Source organism: Pteronotus mesoamericanus, unplaced genomic scaffold (genome assembly GCF_021234165.1).
Source record: "Pteronotus mesoamericanus isolate MK-2021 breed Mesoamerican mustached bat unplaced genomic scaffold, CSHL_Meso_final scaffold_167, whole genome shotgun sequence".
Taxonomy (NCBI): Eukaryota; Metazoa; Chordata; class Mammalia; order Chiroptera; family Mormoopidae; genus Pteronotus; species Pteronotus mesoamericanus.
Window position 1 is genome coordinate 20,020,082 of NW_026555308.1, and position 20,249 is coordinate 20,040,330.

Here is a 20,249-nt window from a genome sequence, read left to right on the forward strand (position 1 = left end):
CCAGAGCTTTCATGACCTTGAGAACTAATGTCTCATCCTAGTCCCAACCTGAAACTGTCCACTGGATTTGGCAATATAAGGCCAGTTTCTTTAACATCCCAATATTAATTTCAGTAGTCAGTTTTACGGAAATCTTAAGCACCAAATGCAACTCCAAATACAAAAGCCATTGTACAAATCAAATGGAAAGCCCACAGTATTTTCAAATGGTTTTTGACCAAGACCCACGGTAAGGAACACCTTCAGGGGTGTCCAACCCATGGTCCATGGGCCACAAGTGGCCCAAGATGGCTATGAATGCAGCCCAACACAAAATCGTAAATTTACTGAAAACATTATGAGATTTTTTGTTTGTTTTTTTTAGTTGGTGTTTGTGTATTTAATGTGTGGCCCAAGACAATTCTTCTTCCAGTGTAGCCCAGAGATGGCAAAAGTTTGGACACCCCTGCATGCAGGCACCAAATCAAGATCCGGTGCACACATGCACACAGGTACACACACAGGGAAAATGAAAGTCTCCCGAAACACAGGAAAGATAATAGCAACTTACCCTGACTATGTGCAAAGCTCTATGCCATTCCTTACCAATTGTTTTTTTAATGCTAGTTCTGCCTTGCTATTAATTTCACCATGCGCTCATAGGTCATGGCCTACAGACTGAAAAATACCGGCGTGGCCATCCAGAGACAGCTTTGTTTGGTTTCACCTGCAGACTGTCTATTTAAAAATTGAGTTTTATGCCTTCAGGCAGGCCTCCCTTCTCCTGTACCATTTCCAACTGTCTGATACTCAGCTGCTTCACACATTTACGTTACTTGCCTGGCCCTGAGTGCATTACTTTTGGGGCCTTCTAGATCTCTAGATTCTAAAGGAATAGGTATATGCATTTATGCATCCCATAAATATTAAATGCATGTCTCACACATGCCAGTCACATTGCAGGAACCAGGAATACAGCAGGGAACAGAAAAAATCACTGCCTCAATGGAGTTGAGATTCTAGAAGAGGGAGACAGAAAACCAAAGAAAAGTAAGAATATTCTTTATTAGAGGGTAATACATTCTCTAATGACAAAACAGTAAGGGGATTGGCGTGTTCGAAGATCAGCATGCAGGCTTCACACCCTTTTGTGGAAATGAGGGAACCTAATACGTTCCTACCTAATAGAGAAGGGGTGAGAAAGAGTGTGAAGGAGCACAGCCAGAACGTCCTCAAAAAGAGAGTTCCCAGCCTGCCCATCCCATCTCCAAATTATTCTACCAAATGGCAAAGCACTAGTAACTTTAATGCAGAAAATTTCAAAACCGGTCAGCCATTAAGGGGAACCACTGAGGGATACGGTCACTGACGCACAGGCCCTGAGGTGGGAAGCCTTGCGAATGTATTTCACACTTTCCCCCAACTCTGCCTTCAAAGTCACCATCACCCCCTCTCCTGCGGGATAAATGGCCCCCTCATTAGCTCTGCACACAGAACCCCTCTCGACCAGATTCCTGGTGACTGCGCCTGCCTTATCTCTGACTTTCCTCCCTCACATTTTCCGCTCCAGCAAAGCCAAACACAACACGGTGGAGGCTTTCACGCTTCTGTGCCTTTGGACACGCTGTTCCTACTGCCTGGAAGGCCCCTGGCCTGGATCCCCGCGCGCCCCCGCCCCCCTCCTCGGCGAGCTCCCATTCATCCTTCAGAACCCAGCCTGCAAGTCCCCTCTTCCAAGAAAAACCCTTAAACTTCTCGGCCCCATCTCTGTCCCCAGCACCCCTCTTGTTTTGCTTCTCTGCACTGTAATTAACGGTTTCTCCACATCTCTCCCCTCCCAGACTCGGGCCTCCTCCAGCGCTGGAGCTGCGTTGGATACTAGCTTTGACCCCAATGCGACCAGTTCTGAGCGCTGAATGACAGAGCTTGCACCTAGGCTCAGGCTGGCTCGAAAGCCCCCATTTCTCCCCTCCGCCTACCCGATGGTCCCGCGGGGGCCCGCACTCGTGCATTTCCCGAGCACCAGGCTGACCCCTCGCTCGGCCGCCCATCCCCTGACATCAGCAGCGGGCAGAGCCGGGCAGAGCGCGACTACAAGTCCCGGCACGCCCCGCCGCCGCCGCGCATGCCCAGCGGGCCGGCGTTTGAGTGGCAAGTTGTTTGTTACAGCGAACACCAGCTGCTCTCCGCGCCGGGCGCCGTGCGCCGCCGCTCCGCCAGCGCTGCCGCCCTCGTCCGCCGCCAGCAGCTCGCCGCCCGTGGCCCCTCGCGGCTTGGCGGGCCTCTCCTTTGTCCGCCCGGGCCCGCCCGCCGCCGAGGTCCCGGTCCCCGGGCCGGCTGCCCGCGGCGCTCGGTGCCGGCAGGGCGCGCAGGGGGCGGGGGCCGCGGCTCGCCCCCCGCGGATGAGCAGCCGCGGAGCGCGGGCGGACGATGGAACTCCACATCCTAGAGCACCGGCTGCAAGTTGCCAGCGTCGCCAAGGAGAGTATCCCGCTCTTCACCTACGGCCTGATCAAACTTGCCTTCCTGTCTTCCAAGACCAGGTGAGCGCGCGGGGACGCGGCGCCGGCCGGGGAGAGACAAAGAGGCGCACCCGGGCGGCTCTCCTCGCCGCCGCCGCTCGGAAAACAACTTCCAGCCCCGGGGAGCGCCCCCGCCCCCCAGCTCGCCTTGCTTTTGACAAAGGCACCCAATCTGCTTCAAACGGGGTCCTTTCACCCTGACCCCCTAAAATGCACCCCCGCCTCTGTCTTCCCCCATCTCAGCCCCCTCCTTGTCCGCCCCTCCCCGAGATCCGGAGGGCCAGGGAGGCTGCAATGACGAATCCGTGAATGAATGAACGAACGAATGAATGAATGAAAAACAGGTGTGGGGACGCGGCAGTGGAAAAAACAAACTACCACCCTCCCCATCCCCCAATCCCTCGGTTGGGCCGGCCCCCGTCCAGGGCCGGGAGGGTGGCAGGGGGGAGGGATTCTGCTGAGTGCGGCGGGTAGCATGAAATCATTAGTGGGTGTTTATCTCAAGGTGCTGCGGCGGTTGCTGACGTTGTGGGGGGCTGGGGGAGGGCAGGAGAGGGGCCGCGGGTGACGGTCGCGGTGGTTCTTAATCCTCGGGGTCCGGGAAGGTGGGAGGGGGGTGTTTTGCCGAACCGTGGAAGGGGGAGGAGCAGGCGTGTTTATGGCTCTGCCTTGAGGCTGGGCTTGGATGCTGCAGGAGGAAAAATAGTTGAAGGCCTTGGGAGGTTGAAGAAAAACAAGTTGGATTTTCCTAGTGCCAGGTCAGGTCTGACTTTGTGAGCCCTGGTGGGTGCTTGGATTAGGGTGTTTTGTTTTGTTTTTTAAGGAGCCGGAGCCCAGTGGAGTGTGAGTACCAGCTGAGCTAGCCTCTGTAACTTAAATCCCTTGTTTGCCCACCATTGTGACTGTTCAAAGGGATGAAGTTGTTGCTGGTTGGGTTTTCAGAGGCTGAGGTGGAGTTGGTTCTCCCTCGCTGCAAATGAATGAATAAATTACAGGTCAAGGTTAATGTTAAAATGACGACCCCTAAGTAGCCCCCTTGGGCGCTGAGCTCAGGGGAGCTCCAGGATGCAGGGAAATAATTCAATGCGAGCCTCTTATCTGGCTGGTAAAGTTCTTGCCTGGAAATCTCACTTTGATGTTTGTGTCTGAGCGGAGAGCTCAGTCCCGCCATTGTTTGCAAGATGGAACGAGATCTGCCAGTGGCATCTTGTTTACTTTCTTCTCAGGCTGCCCGATGGGGTCTGAAGGGTTGAAATCCTTGTCTTTGCTGGGTCCTGACTCCTTTGATTGCAAAGGTAATTATTAAACAGGTTATTTAAAAGCAAAAGCCCACAGCTCAGATTCTGAATCTCCCCTTCCCTCCACCTACCCGCCCCCCCCCCCCCCCCCCCCCGCTGTTGACACCCACCATCCTGCACCTACCTGCCCTCTGTCCCCCACCCCCTACCGTATCTTGAGTTCCAAGGCTGGAGTAAGAGAAAGCAGCCTTGTTTTTCCAACCCTTGGCCCTCAGCCCCAGGCAGCCCCCTGGCTGATTTCTCGGCTACCATTCAAACTGGGATGATGACTCAGGCTGCGGCTGTTCTGGCCTGGGTGCTTGGAGGAGGGGGCATTGGAGGGCTTCTTAGAAAGGCCCAAAAAGGGCCAATCCCTCTGCCCCTTTCCATTTGTGGAGGGTCTGACCCTCTTCCAGCCCCACCCCAGGGTCCAGTTTGGAAGACTCAGAGACAGGCATGTCCTGTGCATGAGCGCCTGCCCACCTGTCTAACCATGGAAAACCTACCCTTCACTGGGTCCTGCTTCTCCCTCTCCTGCAGCGGGCAGCTGGTCTGAGGCCCAGGTGACCAGTGCAGTCTCAAGATGACTCAGAGGTCAAAGGTCATCTCCAAGTCTCTAGGGTCTGGCTCAAAAAGATGCTGAGTTCATTTGTCAAATGGCTGAAAGCTGCCTCCTGGCACTCCTGGCCAGGACAGTGGCTTCAGGTTCTGACTAGCCCCCTCGATGCCTGCTTGACAGTGGCAAGGTCCCATTCCTTCCCTGGCTCTCACTTTGTTTGTCTGTGATAAAGACAGCACCACTTGGACAGCAAGTTTTCAGGGAGCTGCTGTGTGTAGCATGGGGTCGTTGTGGAAATGGGCTTTCTATCAAGTATAAAGTGTAGTGGAGTGTGGATATATTGTTTAAGCTATTCTGAATGATTGGTCACCCAGGTAGACTTTTGGTTCTCTTTGATTTTTCCATCAGTACCTACCCCCTAGTGGTGGCCCACAGCCCAGTCATTTTCCTCACCCCGCCCCCAACCTAAATTCTGAGCAAACTAGTACAGCATCCTCCCCCTAGGGTCTCTCTGCAGCCTGTTTACAAGTTTTCAGTCCCTCTCTGTAGGGAAGACTCCTTGCATGGTGTTTAAGGCCTTTCCAGATCTGGATCCAGAATCCTTCTCTTTAGCCACTCTCTGGCAAACACTCTGGTGACTCACAATTTTATCCTTCGCTTCACATCTCTGTGTTTTGGTGCTTCCATCTCAGCCTGGAACCCCCTTCCCCAGTAAATTCCTATCCAGCCCTCAAGATCTGGTAGTATCACTATGAAACTTTCCTGAAACCCCCTTCCCTCCACCCCAGCAGACTTACTCACTTTGTCCCTCTGGTGCCTACCTGGTGGAGGCTTGGGGAGGAATATGGCATTGGTAGATACTCACTCTGTGGAGGTGCAGCTGGGTCCAAAAGATGCCCCTTCCTCTTGGAAACCCAGAGCCTGGTAGGGGAAAAGGACAGAAGTACTCACAATACAGTAGGTGGAGTCAGGAAGGGCTGGGGGGGGGGGTGTCAACTGGGGTGGAGGGAGTGTGGGGGACTGCCTGAGGGAAGCATGTAGACTTCCTGCAGGAGGTGGCACTGGATCTTAGGGCTTTAAAATAGGAATTAGCTAGGTGAGAAAAGGGATCCTGGTCCCTGATTCTGCATATACCCTGGTACAATCCTTTGAATTAGGTTTTGCACCTGTTTTGCAAAGGACTCTGAGACTCAAAGGTTAAGTGACTTGTTCAAGGTCACACAGTAAGCAGTAGAGCCAGGACTTGAATCTGCCTCTTTCTGGTATAAGCTCAGGGGTTTGCTATTACAGGTTGCAAATGATGCCCATATGCAACAGTTATGACCAGCCCTTCTATTTGCAACGTACTGTTCTAAAGGCTTTAAGAGCACAGAGTGGCACCCGCAGGCTTTCTATTATCCCTTCTGCCCCGCCTTTGTGGCCTTTGTCTTCCAACAGGAATGTTTGTCCCTCATCACCCCCCATCTAGACTTTCTACTTTCTGATGGCCCAGCTCAGATGCTCCCTCTGTTTAATCTTTCATCACTTCTCAACTTTTGTCTGTAACAGCATGTTGTTTGCTTGTCTTATTCTCCCACCTAGATTATAAACTTTATGCTCCAGAAGCATTTTGTGCATCTTTTTATCCACTCTCCTCTGCACACCCCACCCCACCCCCCGCCCCCAAGTACCAGAGATAACAGTACCGTCATTGATTTCACCATCTGTCATTAACAGGTAAAGACTCTGGGTTTGGAGAAGTAAAGTGCCTTGCTCAAGGTCACACCACTGGGAAGAAACAAAATTGGGATTTGAACCAGGTCCTCTCTCTACTGTTCTTAGCACAGTGCTTTGTAGGCACTTAGTAACTGCCTATTTGATGGATGTTCCACTCGGGCACAGAGTGACCCAGATTTCAGCTGGAGTCTCTTATGAGTGCCCTTGGGGGCTGGAAGAAGCATGGCAGGCAGATCATACCTGGAGAAGCAAGGCCCAGGGCCCCAGCCTGGCTCTTTGCCCCAACTCAGGGCAGCATTTGGGTACGGTCAGAATAGGGGGTAGAGGCCATCTCAGTGCACTTATTCTAGGCACAAAGCTGGAAGGCAAGACCCTCAGTGAGCAAAACCAAGGCTGTCCACAGAGCTTCCCCCTGACCCTTGTGATCAACTGAGGTTCTGTAACCTGGCTGAAGACCCACTGTAGCCCAACCCACCCTTCTCCATAGCCTCACCTATATTGGCTCACAACCGTAGACCCAGACTCCCACAGTCACACACACACACATACACACACACGCACACACACACACACGCACGCTGTGGTGTCTCTAGCCTCATGCCTTTGTTCTGTCTGCCTCAAATGTTGCTCTTTGCCCTACGCTCTTTGTCCACCTACTCATTCTTTTAGATACCATTTTAGCCCCACCACCTCCAGGAAGTCCTCTCTGAGTGCACAGCTGAGCTCAGATGCACTGATATGATGGGCTTAATCTCAAGAAGATGAAATGTGACCCACTGTGGAATATCAGCAGGACACCTTGGGCTACAAATAATGAAAAGCCGTTACTTAGCTGGCCTACACAGTAAGAAGTTTGAACTTTGCATGATTGGTTATAAATCGGGCTGCTCTAGGGTTGGTAATTTAAAGGCTTGATGATGTCATCAAGGACCCCAGTCTTCCTGTCTTTGTATTTGGCCATCCTCGGCTTACTGGTGTCGTTCCCTGTGGAACAGCAAGGGTAACTCTGGGCCTTACGGGCAGGAGGAAGCCTAGTGGAGGGATAGGGTTGTTGTCTCAAGGTATCTCTGAGAAATCCTTTCCAGGAACATGCCCCGCTCCCGCACACACTTCCTCATGTCATTAATCAGACTGGGTCACATGAGCATGCCTGCACCAATCACGGGCACATAGATGGAGTGAGACCATCACGGACCAGTCAGAGTTCACCACTGCAGCAGGGGCTTGTGGCCACCGGGAGGTGGAGGCTAATGCCACCCTTCTGGGACTTGGATTTGTGCTCTGCAGCCCTGTAAGGCAAAACTGGGAACACTTATTAAGTATACAGTGAAAGCATTGATGACAACTCCATGTTGGCCAGATTGTCCTCCTTTTACAGATGAGGACACCGAGGAACTTGAGTGCCCCAGGACACACACAAGTGGCAGAGCTGGAATTCAAATCCAGGAAGTCTGGTTGTAGAACCTATCTTGATGACTGCTAGGCCAGGCCTAAAAGCATGCAAGTTTGGGCACACCTTCCCCTGGGACCACTCAACAGAGGTGTCACCAAGAGGCCATAGCACTGCTCCCCACAGCAAGGAAGTGAAGGGTGGGGGCAAAATCATTATCCTGAAATGTATTCCGGTGCAGGAAGCTGAAAGTCCCCAAGGTGAGTGTGCAGTAAGCACATGTCTACAGAAATACCAATCTTGTGGGTCCCCATCTGTCTGTCTCCAGGGCAGTACAAATACTTAGCACTGCCAAAGCCCTCTAGGCAGCATAAACAAAGGCCTGGAGGCTGGAAAGAGAAAGGAGTATGCAGAGTACAGACTGGCCCACTGTGACCACTGCGTGGGGTTTGTGCAAATGGTATGTTTTCTTCATGCAGAAATCCCGCATCATGCACTGCTGTGTGCAGAGCCCACAGGGAAACACAAAAGGAGCTTCTGTCCCATGGGGGAGAAAAAGGGGTGTCCTCTGCCAAAGCTGGAGGCCCAAAGGCTCAGATGGAGGAGTCAGCTCCAGGAGCTGAGCAGAGGCCATGGGGCTCAACCTGGAGGATGTCGGGGTTCACCCTGAATCCCTGACCATAGCTCACCTCGCTCAAAACCCTTCTCAGACTGTGCCCGGCTCCTGCTTTACTTGCCTTACCTGACATTGTGAATATTCCTTGATCTAACTTCTTGTGTCCTCTCTGGCTTTGTCTTGTCCCTACACCACACGTGCCCTATTTTTAGAGTAACTCGTTAGTTTTTAAATATCCCAAATTCTTTGACACTGTTCCCTTCAGAAGCTGGAACTCCCCTGCCTTTAAGTGAAGTCTGGGTTATTGACTTTCTTCTAACTGGTAGAAGGAGAAAAAAGCAAGGCCGCGAAGCAAGGGCTTTAAAGGATAGCTGCTACTGTGTGTGTGTGTGTGTGTGTGTGTGTGTGTGTGTGTGTGTGTGTGTGTGTGTCTCTCTCTCTTTCTCTCAGTGTGTGTGTCTCTCTCTCTCTCTCTCTCTCTCACTCATCCTTTGCTCTGGGGGAAGCCAGCTGCCATGTTGTGAGGAGGCCACCCTACGGAGAGGCCCTCAATGGAAAGGAACTGAGGCCTCCCTCCAACAGCCAGCCCATGACGGAGCCACCATGACAACAGATCCTCCCCCTCAGGCGAGCCTTCCAGTGGCCGCAGCCCCTGTCAACAACTTGACTGCGACCTCATAACAGGTCCTCAACCAGTTGAGCCATGTCCAACCCAGTTCTTAACCCATAGGAACTGTGAGAGAGATATGTATGTTGTCTCAAGCCAAGAAAACTTTCGGGTCATTTGCTATGCAGTAGATAGCTAAACCAGTGACTGTTTATCATCCTAGTGGGGACACTTTTGAGAACAACAGGGAGCACTAAAAACAATTGCCCTGGACAACAGGGCAAACCAGAATGTGGGATCGCCATAGCTTTGTTCCAGACAGACAGCTCTCACAAGTCCTTAAACCTAACACAGACCCTTCTTGGAGTTGGTACAAGCATCAGCTCCTCCAAGAAGCCACCCTGGGGCTGGATGATTGGCTTCCTGGGATCGCCCATGCCTTGGGTGGAGCTTGGAGGGCTGGTCCCCTCTGTCTTTGCCCCAGGTACATGTCCAGGCCTCAGGACCAGTGCTCCATGGCACTGACTTATCTCCTGTAGATCACAGGAGGCCATTGTGAAGGACTGAATTGGCCTCTTCTGAGCCTCTACACAGCTGGCAAGGTTTTTTCTTATAACAGACCTCTTGGATGAGGAAAGAGCCCTGAATAAGCCAGCCTAGTCCCACCAGACCCTGTGCTGTACCTTGGCACAGACAGGCAGGCCTGCTGAGTTCTCCAGAAGCTGACGGTTCACCCAAACCCTTAACTACCCAGTTTGGTGTGCGTGTGTTAAATTAAAACTTCTCAAGGGAAACTCACCTCTAGATGCCTTACATTTGTCCTTGCCTTAAATATAATCTATTGGACATACTCTGCCCTCTGAGATAGGTGCCTGAGAGCTTAGGTCTCACCTGTCCATGCATATTCGTAGCAGCAGCACTCACAGCAGCCAAAAGGTAGAAATAAGTGTCCATCAGCAGATGAATGGGTAAGCAAAATGTGGTGTACACGTGCAATGGCGCGTTCCTCTGCCTTGAAGAGGAGGGTAACTTTGACACGTGCTACCGTATGGGTTAACCTTGAGAACATCATGCTAAGTGAAATTAGCCACTCATAAAGGGACAAATACTGTCTGATTCCACTTACACAAGGCACCTAGAATCATTAAAATCTTAGAAAGTCGAAAGGTGGGTGATGGGGGCGGGGAGAGGAGCCGTGAGGAGTTGTTTAACGGTTATCGAGTTTCTGTGCTGCCAAATGACAGGAGTTCTGGACATGGGTTGCACAACAGTGTGCTGTGTGTACTAGTCAACTGTATACACTTAGAAATAGTTAAGATGGCAAATTTTTTATTATGTATGTTTTACCAAAAAAAAAATTTTTTTTTAAAGAGGTAGGAGCCTAACAAGTGTGGGGAACCAAAAGACAGTGTGGCAAGTGGAGGCCAGTGAGCTACGGCAGGGTGGTGATAGGTTAAGGCCAGCAAGACAGTGGCCCTGCGCATGTTATGTATTCCCTCATTGAATCCTCACAACTACCCTATCACACAAGTGCCGCGATAGCCCCGTTTCACAGATGAGGAAACTGAGGCACTAAATAGTTCCATACCTTGCCCAAGATCACAAAAAACACTACGTGAAGAGTAGAGTTGTTGTTGTTGTTGTTTTTAGGAGCAGCTTTATGGAGACAAGTCACCTATCGTACAGTTCACCTTCTTACAAGTTTACAGGTTAGCCCTGGCCGGGTTGTTCAGTTGACTGGATGGCAAGTGTCCGCTCGGGGGAGGTGGCGGCTTCTGCCCCCATGGCGCTGCCCGTTTGTTCTGCTTCAGAGCCATCGGAAAGGGCAGTCTGATAGTTGCAGAATGGAATGACTAATTCAGGTTTTCATGTGATGGGGGGAGATTTTTCAGATCTGGGGGAACTGTGGGGACTGATGTAGGCAGTGGAGGCGGGGTCTGCAGGCAGCCTGCTGCTGCAAGATCAGGTGCTCGGAACCAAGAGTGCCGGGGTCCTCCAGTTGGCCTTTCAATGGCGTGAGCCGTCTGCTCACAGCAAGGCCTTCGGGGCCATTCTCTGCGCCCCACACTGGGAAGCTCTGCCTGACTGGTGCTTCTACACCCCAGACTTGGCGTGTCCCAAATGATGCTCCCACCAGACCTGCTCCCGCCCTCCTCTGCGTCACATCCATCTGTCTCCCCCCCGCCACGCGGCCTATCTCCAGGCCCTTTCTCTCATCCCTCCTTCTCGGCACCTGGACCACTTTCCCTTGTCTCCCTTCATTCAGGCCCCTCACCCGACCTCCACCCAGTGGCCCCCCAGGAGGAGGATCTTTGCTTCCCAGGCCTCTTTCTCAGCAGGAGGGCAGCTTTGATTTGCACATAAATCCAGTCCCCTCCTACCCAAGTGTGAACTGCTCTGGGATGCAGTCCAGACCCTGAGGTTAGCCCCTGAGGCCCTGCCCTGTGGACTCTGCCTCCTCGGGTCCCTCCCTGCCTTCTCTTCTTTCATACTTCATTCTAGCTACCCCTTGCCCTGCACTGCCCCTTTCCCTCCTCTCTGACCAGGACACCCTGTAGTTTGCCCCCAATGTCCCTGCCGTATGAGTCTGGTGACCTGGCTGTGCCGTTGTGAGCTGTGCAGGCTGGACTAGCCACTTCGCATCCTGAGCCCTGCTGTCCGGTCCGCAAGGCCTGTCAGTGATGTGCGAGGCAGTGGTGTTTGCGCAGCCTGGAAGGTTTGGCCCGATGAGAATGGGCGTCTCCAAAGGCCAAGCCTGACAAGTGTGGGGGCTGTGGCTGCCACCTCAGTGGGCTTGAGCATCAGGGACTCTTCTTATGTGTTCATCCCTCCCAGGAGGCCTGCAGGGAATGGCTCTTCTCCATGGTCCTCAGGACATCGAAACAGTATCCATACTGTGCTTGCTGTGGAGCAGTTTAAATGTGGCATCAGAGGCAGGTGCAGAGTTCTCGTCCCAGCTGTGTGGGGTGATGCAGGGTGAGCCATAGAAGTCGGAAGAAACCCCATTCCGCCCCATTCTTTTCAGAATGGGAATTGGGAGCCTGCAATAGGATCCAGAACATCGAAAGGGGTGGGGAAAGTTTAGGGGCAGGGCTCTCGGGGACAGGAGATTTTCCCTGCCCCAGCTCATGCCCTTCCCTGCCCCACCTTACAACCTCCAGGGCTGGGACCTGTCTCTGATGCATTTCTTCCCTTCCCTGGAGGGATCCTCCTACATCCCCATTTTGCCCCTGGGCTTCCAGGTGACCTGTCTCAGCTGTGCAGGGCTTGGCCCCAGGAAGGTGCCCTGGTGTGGGGAGGACCCCATGGGGAGCCTCCTGGGAGGACTCGTGCACCCACCCAGCTGGACCCTCTGAGCTGAGCAGTCCTTCCGGGCGGGTCGTCCAGCCAGTGTCACAGTTGGGAATGAGGGGGCGGGAGAGGCATTGGGAAGGACACCTGTAAATGAGGAGGGGGCCCAGTGGCTCCTCAAGCCAGGCTCTGCGGGCCCCAGTGGGTAGCCCAGGCATGGGGAGTGCCGGGCTTGAAGACACCGAGACCACTTTTTTTTAAAAATCTGCTCTTCTCCAAATACTCTTCGAAGATTCCCCCCCCCCGCCCCCAGCTTCCCTCTAGCCATTTCTCTCCCCCAGTGCTTCGGTCCAGATTGTGCAGTTGAACTGGAACTGCCTTTAGTTGTCATTTTCCACTGAAAAACAGAGAAGGTGGTAGCACCCACTCCGTAGGGCTGTCCCAAGGATTAAATGAAATCATGTGGATAAAGTGACAAAATGCTTAGGTCTGTACCTGGTCTAGAGTCCGAGCACGTAGGGGCTGTGGGGCTGGGAGATGGAGGCGACAATGGGGTTTCCGCAGCGTCACCTGTGCCGTGGGCCTCACTTTGTGCACCAGTTGTGCTGCTGAAATGTCCCGTGGAAAATCACACCATTGGAAAATTGCCCTGTGTTCATGCCCCAAGGAGTGCTGGTTCTCAAAAGCCAGGACCCCTGAATTCTTGCGTAGAAGGAGGGCTCTTGCATACCCCACCCCCACCCAGCACAGGATCTGTCCAGTGAGAGGAGGTTTTCTCCACATCTCGATTCTTCTCCCAGGTACAGGTTGAGGAGGGGCCCAAGGGAGCAGTTCAGGTGAGGGAAACAGAGCCTCCTGCCCTCCAGAGGCTTGTCCTTCCCCAGAGGGTGAGTCAGGCCCACCCGTGGTGGCTGGGGAAGTTGGAGGCTGCACAGTAGGGAAGGTTCTTTCTGTCCGCTGTTTCCCTTACACCTGGCATGAGCCCCTGGCCCTCAAGGCTTCCTTCTCCACTAGTTCACAAGTGCACCCAACATATGAGGTTGGGGGGCACAGATATTCAGTCCGTAACACCACCTTTGGAGAGTTATTTCACTTCAGTGAGTCTCAATTTTCTTATCTGGAAAATGGGGGTGATGCCGCTGGCCCCTGGGGTATTGTGGGAATCGCATGTGCTTGCACGTACCCAGGGCCCCGCATCCAGGAGGCACTCAGCAGACATCGGCCTTCACCAGCAAGGCTTCCCTGAGCGTCTGCCAGACTCTACAACCTTCAGGTGCCCCTGGGAGGTCTGGGGCTCTGGGAGAAGTGATTTGGGGCCTTCTCAACTGGGACTGGTACTCTGGTCTCTAAGCAGAGGCTAAGTGTGGGTCAGGCCCCAGGAAGGCCTGAGCCAGCCGTTTGTCTTCACGACGAGTCTGGAGATCTTGGGAGACCACCCCTATCCAGGGTTTACCTACCCCTGCAGGGCCCAGGCTTACAGGGGCGGGGGCCGGCAGGGAGGTCCAGCAGCTTCTACTGGGAGCCCTGCGTGGAGAGAAGGCAGAGCGCTAGGGTCAGCTTTGGGATGACAGTTCACCGGGCCTATTAGGTGGTCAGGGTCAGAGCCCCCCACCGCTGACCCTGCCCTCCGAATAGAGGGTTGCAGATGCGTGGAAGAGGCAGGGAACCCCATCATCCTTTGAGGCTCCTCCCTCCTCCTGGCAGCAGGCTATGGCTGGGATGTCCCCCCGCCCCTCCACCCCACCCCGCCCAGGCCCTGCGCAAGAAGGAGAGGATTGGTGACTGCCAGGCCTCCAGGCACAGGTAAACAGCAGGGCTGGGGCCTGACTCCAGGACTGTCTGGCTCCCCACGCCATGCCCCGAACCACCACACCCTGCTTCCTGCGCCGCCTCAGCGCACCCCGCTCTTCCCCTGCTCCCCTGCCTTTGCCGTCCACCAGTCCTGGCTCCTGCAGGAAGGCCACCCTGCCTCTTTGTTTTGTTTTGTTTTCTCACTGTAAATTTGAATAGCTAATAAATTCAAAATTCATTAGAATTCCAAAGATATAGAAAGTTGCCCTGTAAAAGCTCCCTCCCACTTCTGTTCTTCAGCCACGCAGTTCCTGCCCCCACAAGCCGGGAGATTCATGGGAAGCCTGGGTGATATTTCCTTTTTGTGTGTATGCAAACGTGCATATGTATTATTTTTCCTCTTTGTTTTTTAATGTAAATTGCTGTTAAACCACGCTCACTGTTCCTGTTCTGCACCACGGCCTTTTCAGCTGACTTACTCTTACTCAAACTGCTGCACAGTTTTCCACGGAGCGGGAGGCCATCCCATCTTTAACCTGCCTCCCACTGGTGGACACACGTTCCCAACCTTTTTCGTTGTTGTTTACAGTTAATGCTGTAACACATAACCTGGTGCACAGACATCATTTTGTGTGTGTGGAGATATGTTTGTAGTGAATGCCTAGAAGCATGTGTGTCAGTCAAGTCCTCACCTGGTGCCTCCAGAGAGGGGTGACAGGTTACACTTCCTTCGGGGCCTGCTTCCTGCTACCTCACCACCCAGCCGCTCATCAGACAGCCTAGTAGGTAAAAGACCCCCTTTATGTCACCTTCTGTCTTGGCGGGGGAGGGCGGTGTTTGTGCATATGTGTGCCGGCCCTAAGGCATTTGGTTGTCTTCTTGTTTATGACTGTCACTTCATCTTATCTCTCCATCCAGCTCGCAGGTCCTCAGTGGGCTGCAAGGGTCTTAACGGTCTTTCTCCTCCAGAGTACCCGGCCTGTAGTCAGCCCACCATCACTAAGGCCCTGCCTTTATTTGCTCTCTCTCACCTGGGTGTTTGCTCGTCTGCATGGCCAGCCCCGCACGTGCAGGGGCAGGCCGCAGTCTGCCAGGCCTCCTGGCCCAGGTAGCCGGGCCCACACTTACCCATCCCCAGTGTGCTCAGCCCTTGAAGCTGGTCCACCCTCCTGCTGTGCTTACCTGATTGGGAGGCTCCAGGCTCTGGGATCGGCCGGGCCTGGGCATTGCCCTCCCGGGGCCTGCAGGCCACTGGAACATGGAGCTGACAGCTGTCCACAGGTAGTGTGCCAGGCCCCATAAAAACACCTTCCCACCTCACCGTGGAGAGTAGGCAGCTTCTGTCCCCTTCCGCCCTCAGAGGGCTCTTGAAGAGGCTCCCCACTGCTGCCGAAGGCGATGATTACCTCTGACGCCACCCAGCTCCTGTGAGGGCAGAGAGGACGCTGGTGCCTCTGGGGCCCAGAGGTTTTCATCCCCTTACCAGTCACACACACACATTCTGTCCACTTAGCAGCTCACAGCCTTTGGCGGGGCGTTGACCTCTCTGAGTTTCAGTTTCTTTATCTGCAAAGTGGGGTGATAATGCTGACGTGGCCAGCTGGTCAGAAGTGCGGTATTACATCATGTTCTGATTACTTGTTTCCTTTTTTTCCAACGCCACTGTCTCCTTTATTTTCTCTGACTCAGTAACTTTGGGAAATTGGACATGGCCCCCGGGATGTTAGCCATGTGAAGATTTTAATAAAAGTGAAACATTTGGCCCACAGCCCATGGAAGGCCCTTGGGGCCTGGCCCCCTCACATGTGGGGCAGGGCCGATCAGCCACTGGGCCACCACCAGGCTGCTCTGCGCAGCTCAGAGAGGTGACGGCAGGTGTAAACCACGTAAGACAAAACAATTGGTGAGAAGATTGAGTTGTGAGAGGCTGAACCAGCCTGGGGGTGTCTTTGTAGATTTTAGGCTCCAGTCCTGACTGCAGGCAGTTGATTCCACTGTTAGCCGGGGACACAGGGCAACATGACAGCTCGGACTTGGTGTTTGCAGGTGTGTTGAAGCCATCGCTTGACCTGCAGGCCAGGTGCCTGAGCACTTTGGAAGGAGCAGGGTTTCCTGACCCCAGTCTGGGTAGTAAACAGGGCTCTGTGTGGACTGAGCCTGCCCTGGCCTGGGGCAACCTGGGGCGTGCTGGGGAGAGTGGACTGATGAGTTCTCTGCAGCAGGGCAGGGACGTGCAGGGCTGATGGCTGGGGACAAAGTGGTTGTTACAGCCCTGTCCAGTCCCAGCCCTGAGGTGTGGGATGGCACTGTTGGGGTAACACCCAATTCTTGGCCCCTCTGGGCTGGACCAAGCCTGACATCTTCAGTTTAGCTCTTTTAGTTCATGGATTTGGAACTGAGTCCCAGAAAGAAAGGACTTGCCGTGGCACACAGCAGTCACGGCAGTCCTGTGCAGACAGGCCCTGGGGAGCCACGCAGCTGGTCAGCTAAGGCAGTTCCCAGGCCCAACACCAGGCCGTGCAGGTGGCGATTACTCATAGTTGTGTCAGGGAGGCTCAAAACAGATCTGTGGCGGCTGCGCTGGGGAAGGGGGCGTGGCGTGGACTCAGCTCCTTCTCTCCTGCCCACCCTTGTGTTCTCCCCACTGCACACTCTGTGTTGGGCCCTTCCCTGAAAGGCCCTGCCTTCTCTCTTTCTGTCCTCTCTGTCCTGTGGACCCAAAATTGAGGCCCCATGGAGGGGTCCAATTCTGGGAACCTTTTTGAGCCCTCCATCTCCCCCATCTGTGGGGCTGTTAATACTTAACTTTTCTTCAGCTTGGGAATAGCCCCATATAGCTTTTCATGAGCTTGTATTCATTTCAGCCCTTTATCCATCACCTCCAGTCTTTTTTTTCCAGTTGCTTCACAAGTGTCTATGTTGTCTTTAAGGATGCTATGGACTGAATGTCTCTGCATCTCCCAGAACTCATGTGCTGAAAAGCCCTGACCCCCAGTGGGGCTGCACTTGGAGATCAGACCTTTAGGGAGGTGATCAAAGTTAAATGAGGTCATAAGGATGGGGTCCTGACACCATAGGATTAGCTTCCTTCTGAGAAGAGACAGCAGAGAGCACGTCTGTCCACTCCTGTGCACTGAAGGAAGGGCACAGCAAGAAGGTGGCCATCTGCAAGCCAGAAAGAGAGCCCTCTCTAGAAACTCTGCTGGCACCTTGATCTACTTCCAGCTTCCAGAACTGTGAGAAAATCAGTATCTTTTCTTTGAGCTGCCCAGTGTCCAGTACTCTCTTCTGGCAGCCCTGGCTGTTGCTGCCCTTTGTCTCCCCACCCCCAGAGGAAAGAGCCCAGGATCTGGACTGGTTCAGATCTCTTCCTCCCACTGATGAGACTCTGTCCCAAGCCTAGGTGTGCCCATCTTGGAAATGGGAGGGTGGAAAGAAAGGTAAGTAGGTCAGCTGTTCTCAGGCATGATAGTAGCTTTCCTGCCCTATCTTCCTGGTGCAAGGTTGAGCTCATTAAATGTGCTTATTCTCAGTGCTAAACATTTTCTTCCATGGGTTAAGCAAACAACCGGGGGCTTTTGCTGGGATACGTGGGATAATGTGAGCATCAAACTCAAGACCCTACCCCATGCCTGCAGCTATTCATTCACTCTTGAGGACCTCATTGAAATTCCCAAACTCATGGAGCTGGAGAGGCAATTTGATCCTGAAACCGTCTCAGTGCCAATGGCGTGGGGTGAACCACAGTTGAACGGCCAGGCAGGGTGGGTCCTGGAGCTGCAGGCCGGGAGTGGGACAAGGCCTCCGTTTCAGCAGAGGTTTGCTTGCATCTGAGTGAATGATGGGTTGGAAAGTTCTAGAACCTCACTCCATATCTGTAGCCTCTTGCCACATATGGCTTCTTAAATAAAATAAAAAATTCAGTTCTTCAGGCTCATGAGTCCCACTTCAAAGTGCTCAATAGCTACATGGGGCTTGGGGCAGCCAAGTGTCCACCATTTCCTTCATCCCGGGAAGCTCTACTGAACAGCTCTGATTTAGAAGGTTGTTTGGACTCAAGAGAGAGAGAATGCCAGGTTCATTTTGGCAGTGACTGCCCTGACTCAGAGTTGGGCAGAGTGGGGTCACCCCTGGCTGTATGTGCCATTCAGGGGCAGGTGCTGGGATACCCGCTATGAGCCAGGCAGTCGCGTGTGGTGGAGTGGGATGAGACTGAGCCTGCACTGGCAGGGCTGGCAGGAAATGGCTCCATTCTGGAATCGCAGCCACTCACAGACTTAGCTCTTCCACGTTCTACGCAGGCACTGCCACTTTGCAGATGCCTTCTCTGAACCGCAGGCCCCCAGCTCTCCCCGGCTGCCCTTCTGTGCTCATTCCCCGCGTCACCCCCCTTATATAAACACATCATCGTGCCTGCCTCACCAGCTAGCGCAGTGCTGGGCCCGTGGAACCATGGTGTCCAGGGCACTGGCTTGACAGAGCCAGAACCACAGTTCTTCCATCCCAGGCCATGTGTTCTGACACGGGAGTGACAAGGTGCCCGCCCAAAGCACAGGGAGGCCCAGGACATGCCCAGGATCACCCAGCTTGCTGACTGAGAGTCAAGACTCGCCTTCCTTCCTAACTCACAGCTGAAGGCTCTTCCAGGAGAGTGACAGGGGAGGCCTGACATGTCAGGCAGGGCTGACCAGGCCAGGCCCTCAGGTGCTGCTGCCCATGCTCTGGGCTTGGGCATCGGAGAGATTCCAGGAGTCAGGCCGCAGCCCAGTTGGAGCAGTGAGCTGCTAGGACTCCCAGGTTAGTGTCCAGAGCTGGCAGATGTCACAGGTCACTTCTGTATTAACAGGTTTACATTTGATTAACCTACTCCTGACCTCATAGACAGCCCAGGGAGCTCTGAGGAGTCCCACAGGCTCTTCGCCCCGCCCCGCGCCCCCCCCCCGCCTCCCCCCGCCCCCCCGCAACCCATGGTCTTCCAGGAGCTGACCACACACACCGAGGCCTCTCACCATTTGGGAAATGGACTGCCCCTAAAACCCAAGACACTTGAGAACTTTGGGGGGTCTGGGAAAGGAAAACAGGGTATTTGTAGGCCAGAAGTGTTTTCTTTGGCCCACCAAGTGTGTTTTTTAAAAATTACACCAACATTTCAACATTAACATAGATCACAAAAATCTGTATTTCCATTTTTCCTTGAAAAATTGGAAGCTCTTACTCCAGGGCCCACGTGGTTATAGCGTCTCAGAGCTGAGTGGCAGCTGCCCCCATTTTAGCAGGAAGGGAAACCCCCACCCCTGGTAGCCTCAGTCCCTTCCACTCCCGGGGTCCCCCCACACTGAGACCAGGTACCAGGCCCATGTGTCACCCTGCTTTTACCAGCCTGTTTCTCCCCACTGTTCTTTCCCAGAAGTTCAAAGAAGAAAAATAGACTGAGAGGGCCACACATTTCTTGGTGCAAATGGAGAATGTTCCTGGGTATTTCACATGGAAAGCATTTCTTACTCCTGGTTCTCTTCACCTGAGTATTTTGCCATCCTTTGAGCTATAATCCTTGTTCTAGACATTTCCAGACTCTCTCTTGATTGAATCCTCCTCCCATCCTCCTTCCCGCCCCATTTTGTTTCCTGTCCCTGGGACCCCTGCAGAACATAAGTCTGTCCTTGCGGGGAACTCAGACAGATACTTGGTAAAGACAGCGGCGGCTGGGCGCGGCTGCTCTTGGCATTCCTGCCCATCGTCCCAGGCTCCCAGCTGGAGGAGGTGGGGGCTGGAGGCTGTGTCGGTGCTGACATGGCCACAGGCACGGCCTCAGTTTCCGGGTCCTGCATCCCAGCCTCCCCTGGGGCCCCCTCTGGACCACGATGGATGGGGCGTGAGCCCAGCCTCCACCACCTGAGAGAAGATGGGGCCCAAGCAGGAGCAGTGAGGGGCCTGCGGAGATCAAACAGTGGGATCCTCTGAGAGATGCAGAACTGTCTCTCCTGTACTCAGCCAAAGTGAGCTGCTTAAAACAGATACCCAATCTGTTACTCAAACATTTCAAAGCCTTTTGTTGTTGTTGTTGTTGTTAATGCACCTCAGGTGCACAAAATTTGATTACTCTTCATCCTTGGTTTGTGACATGCTTACTGATGCTGCTTTTACTTTCGTTTTGTTTATTCTTTGAATAACAGTACCCCCACTGCAACTGTGACGTTGATGGTAAATGCTGTCCACCCGTGCTTACCTTGTCCTTGACTTTTACAAATGGTTTTGTCCGTGTATATACCTGAAAAGGGTATTCGGCTGTGTATCATCTTCTGGGCTTGCGGTTTTCCACTCACCTTTGTGTTGCAAAAGTGTAGAAGATACTCAGTGTTTCCTCGGCTGTAGACAGTCCAGCCACACTGCCATGAAATAGTTCTCTTCCTTGAGTTAGGGGTCTCTCCTGCCTGGATCTCTTCCTCCAGGCCTCAGCCAACACATCCCTCCTGAGCTCTTCCCAGACGCCCCAGCCCAGGG

At 53.5% G+C, this 20,249-nt stretch overlaps 1 protein-coding gene across 2 annotated transcripts in view; it reads left to right on the forward strand.

Moving 5' to 3' along the window:
* The first annotated feature begins 2,144 nt into the window (after window positions 1–2,144).
* Window positions 2,145–20,249, forward strand: part of CASTOR2 (cytosolic arginine sensor for mTORC1 subunit 2) — a 49,615-nt gene continuing 31,510 nt past the window's right edge. For both annotated transcript variants that reach the window (XR_008530497.1, XM_054589699.1), the window contains exon 1: window positions 2,145–2,522. Coding sequence is in view for 1 of the 2 variants with exons in the window: in XM_054589699.1 (XP_054445674.1) it covers window positions 2,410–2,522 (113 nt within the window). In the remaining variant the exon portion in view is untranslated. The remainder of the gene's footprint in view (window positions 2,523–20,249) is intronic.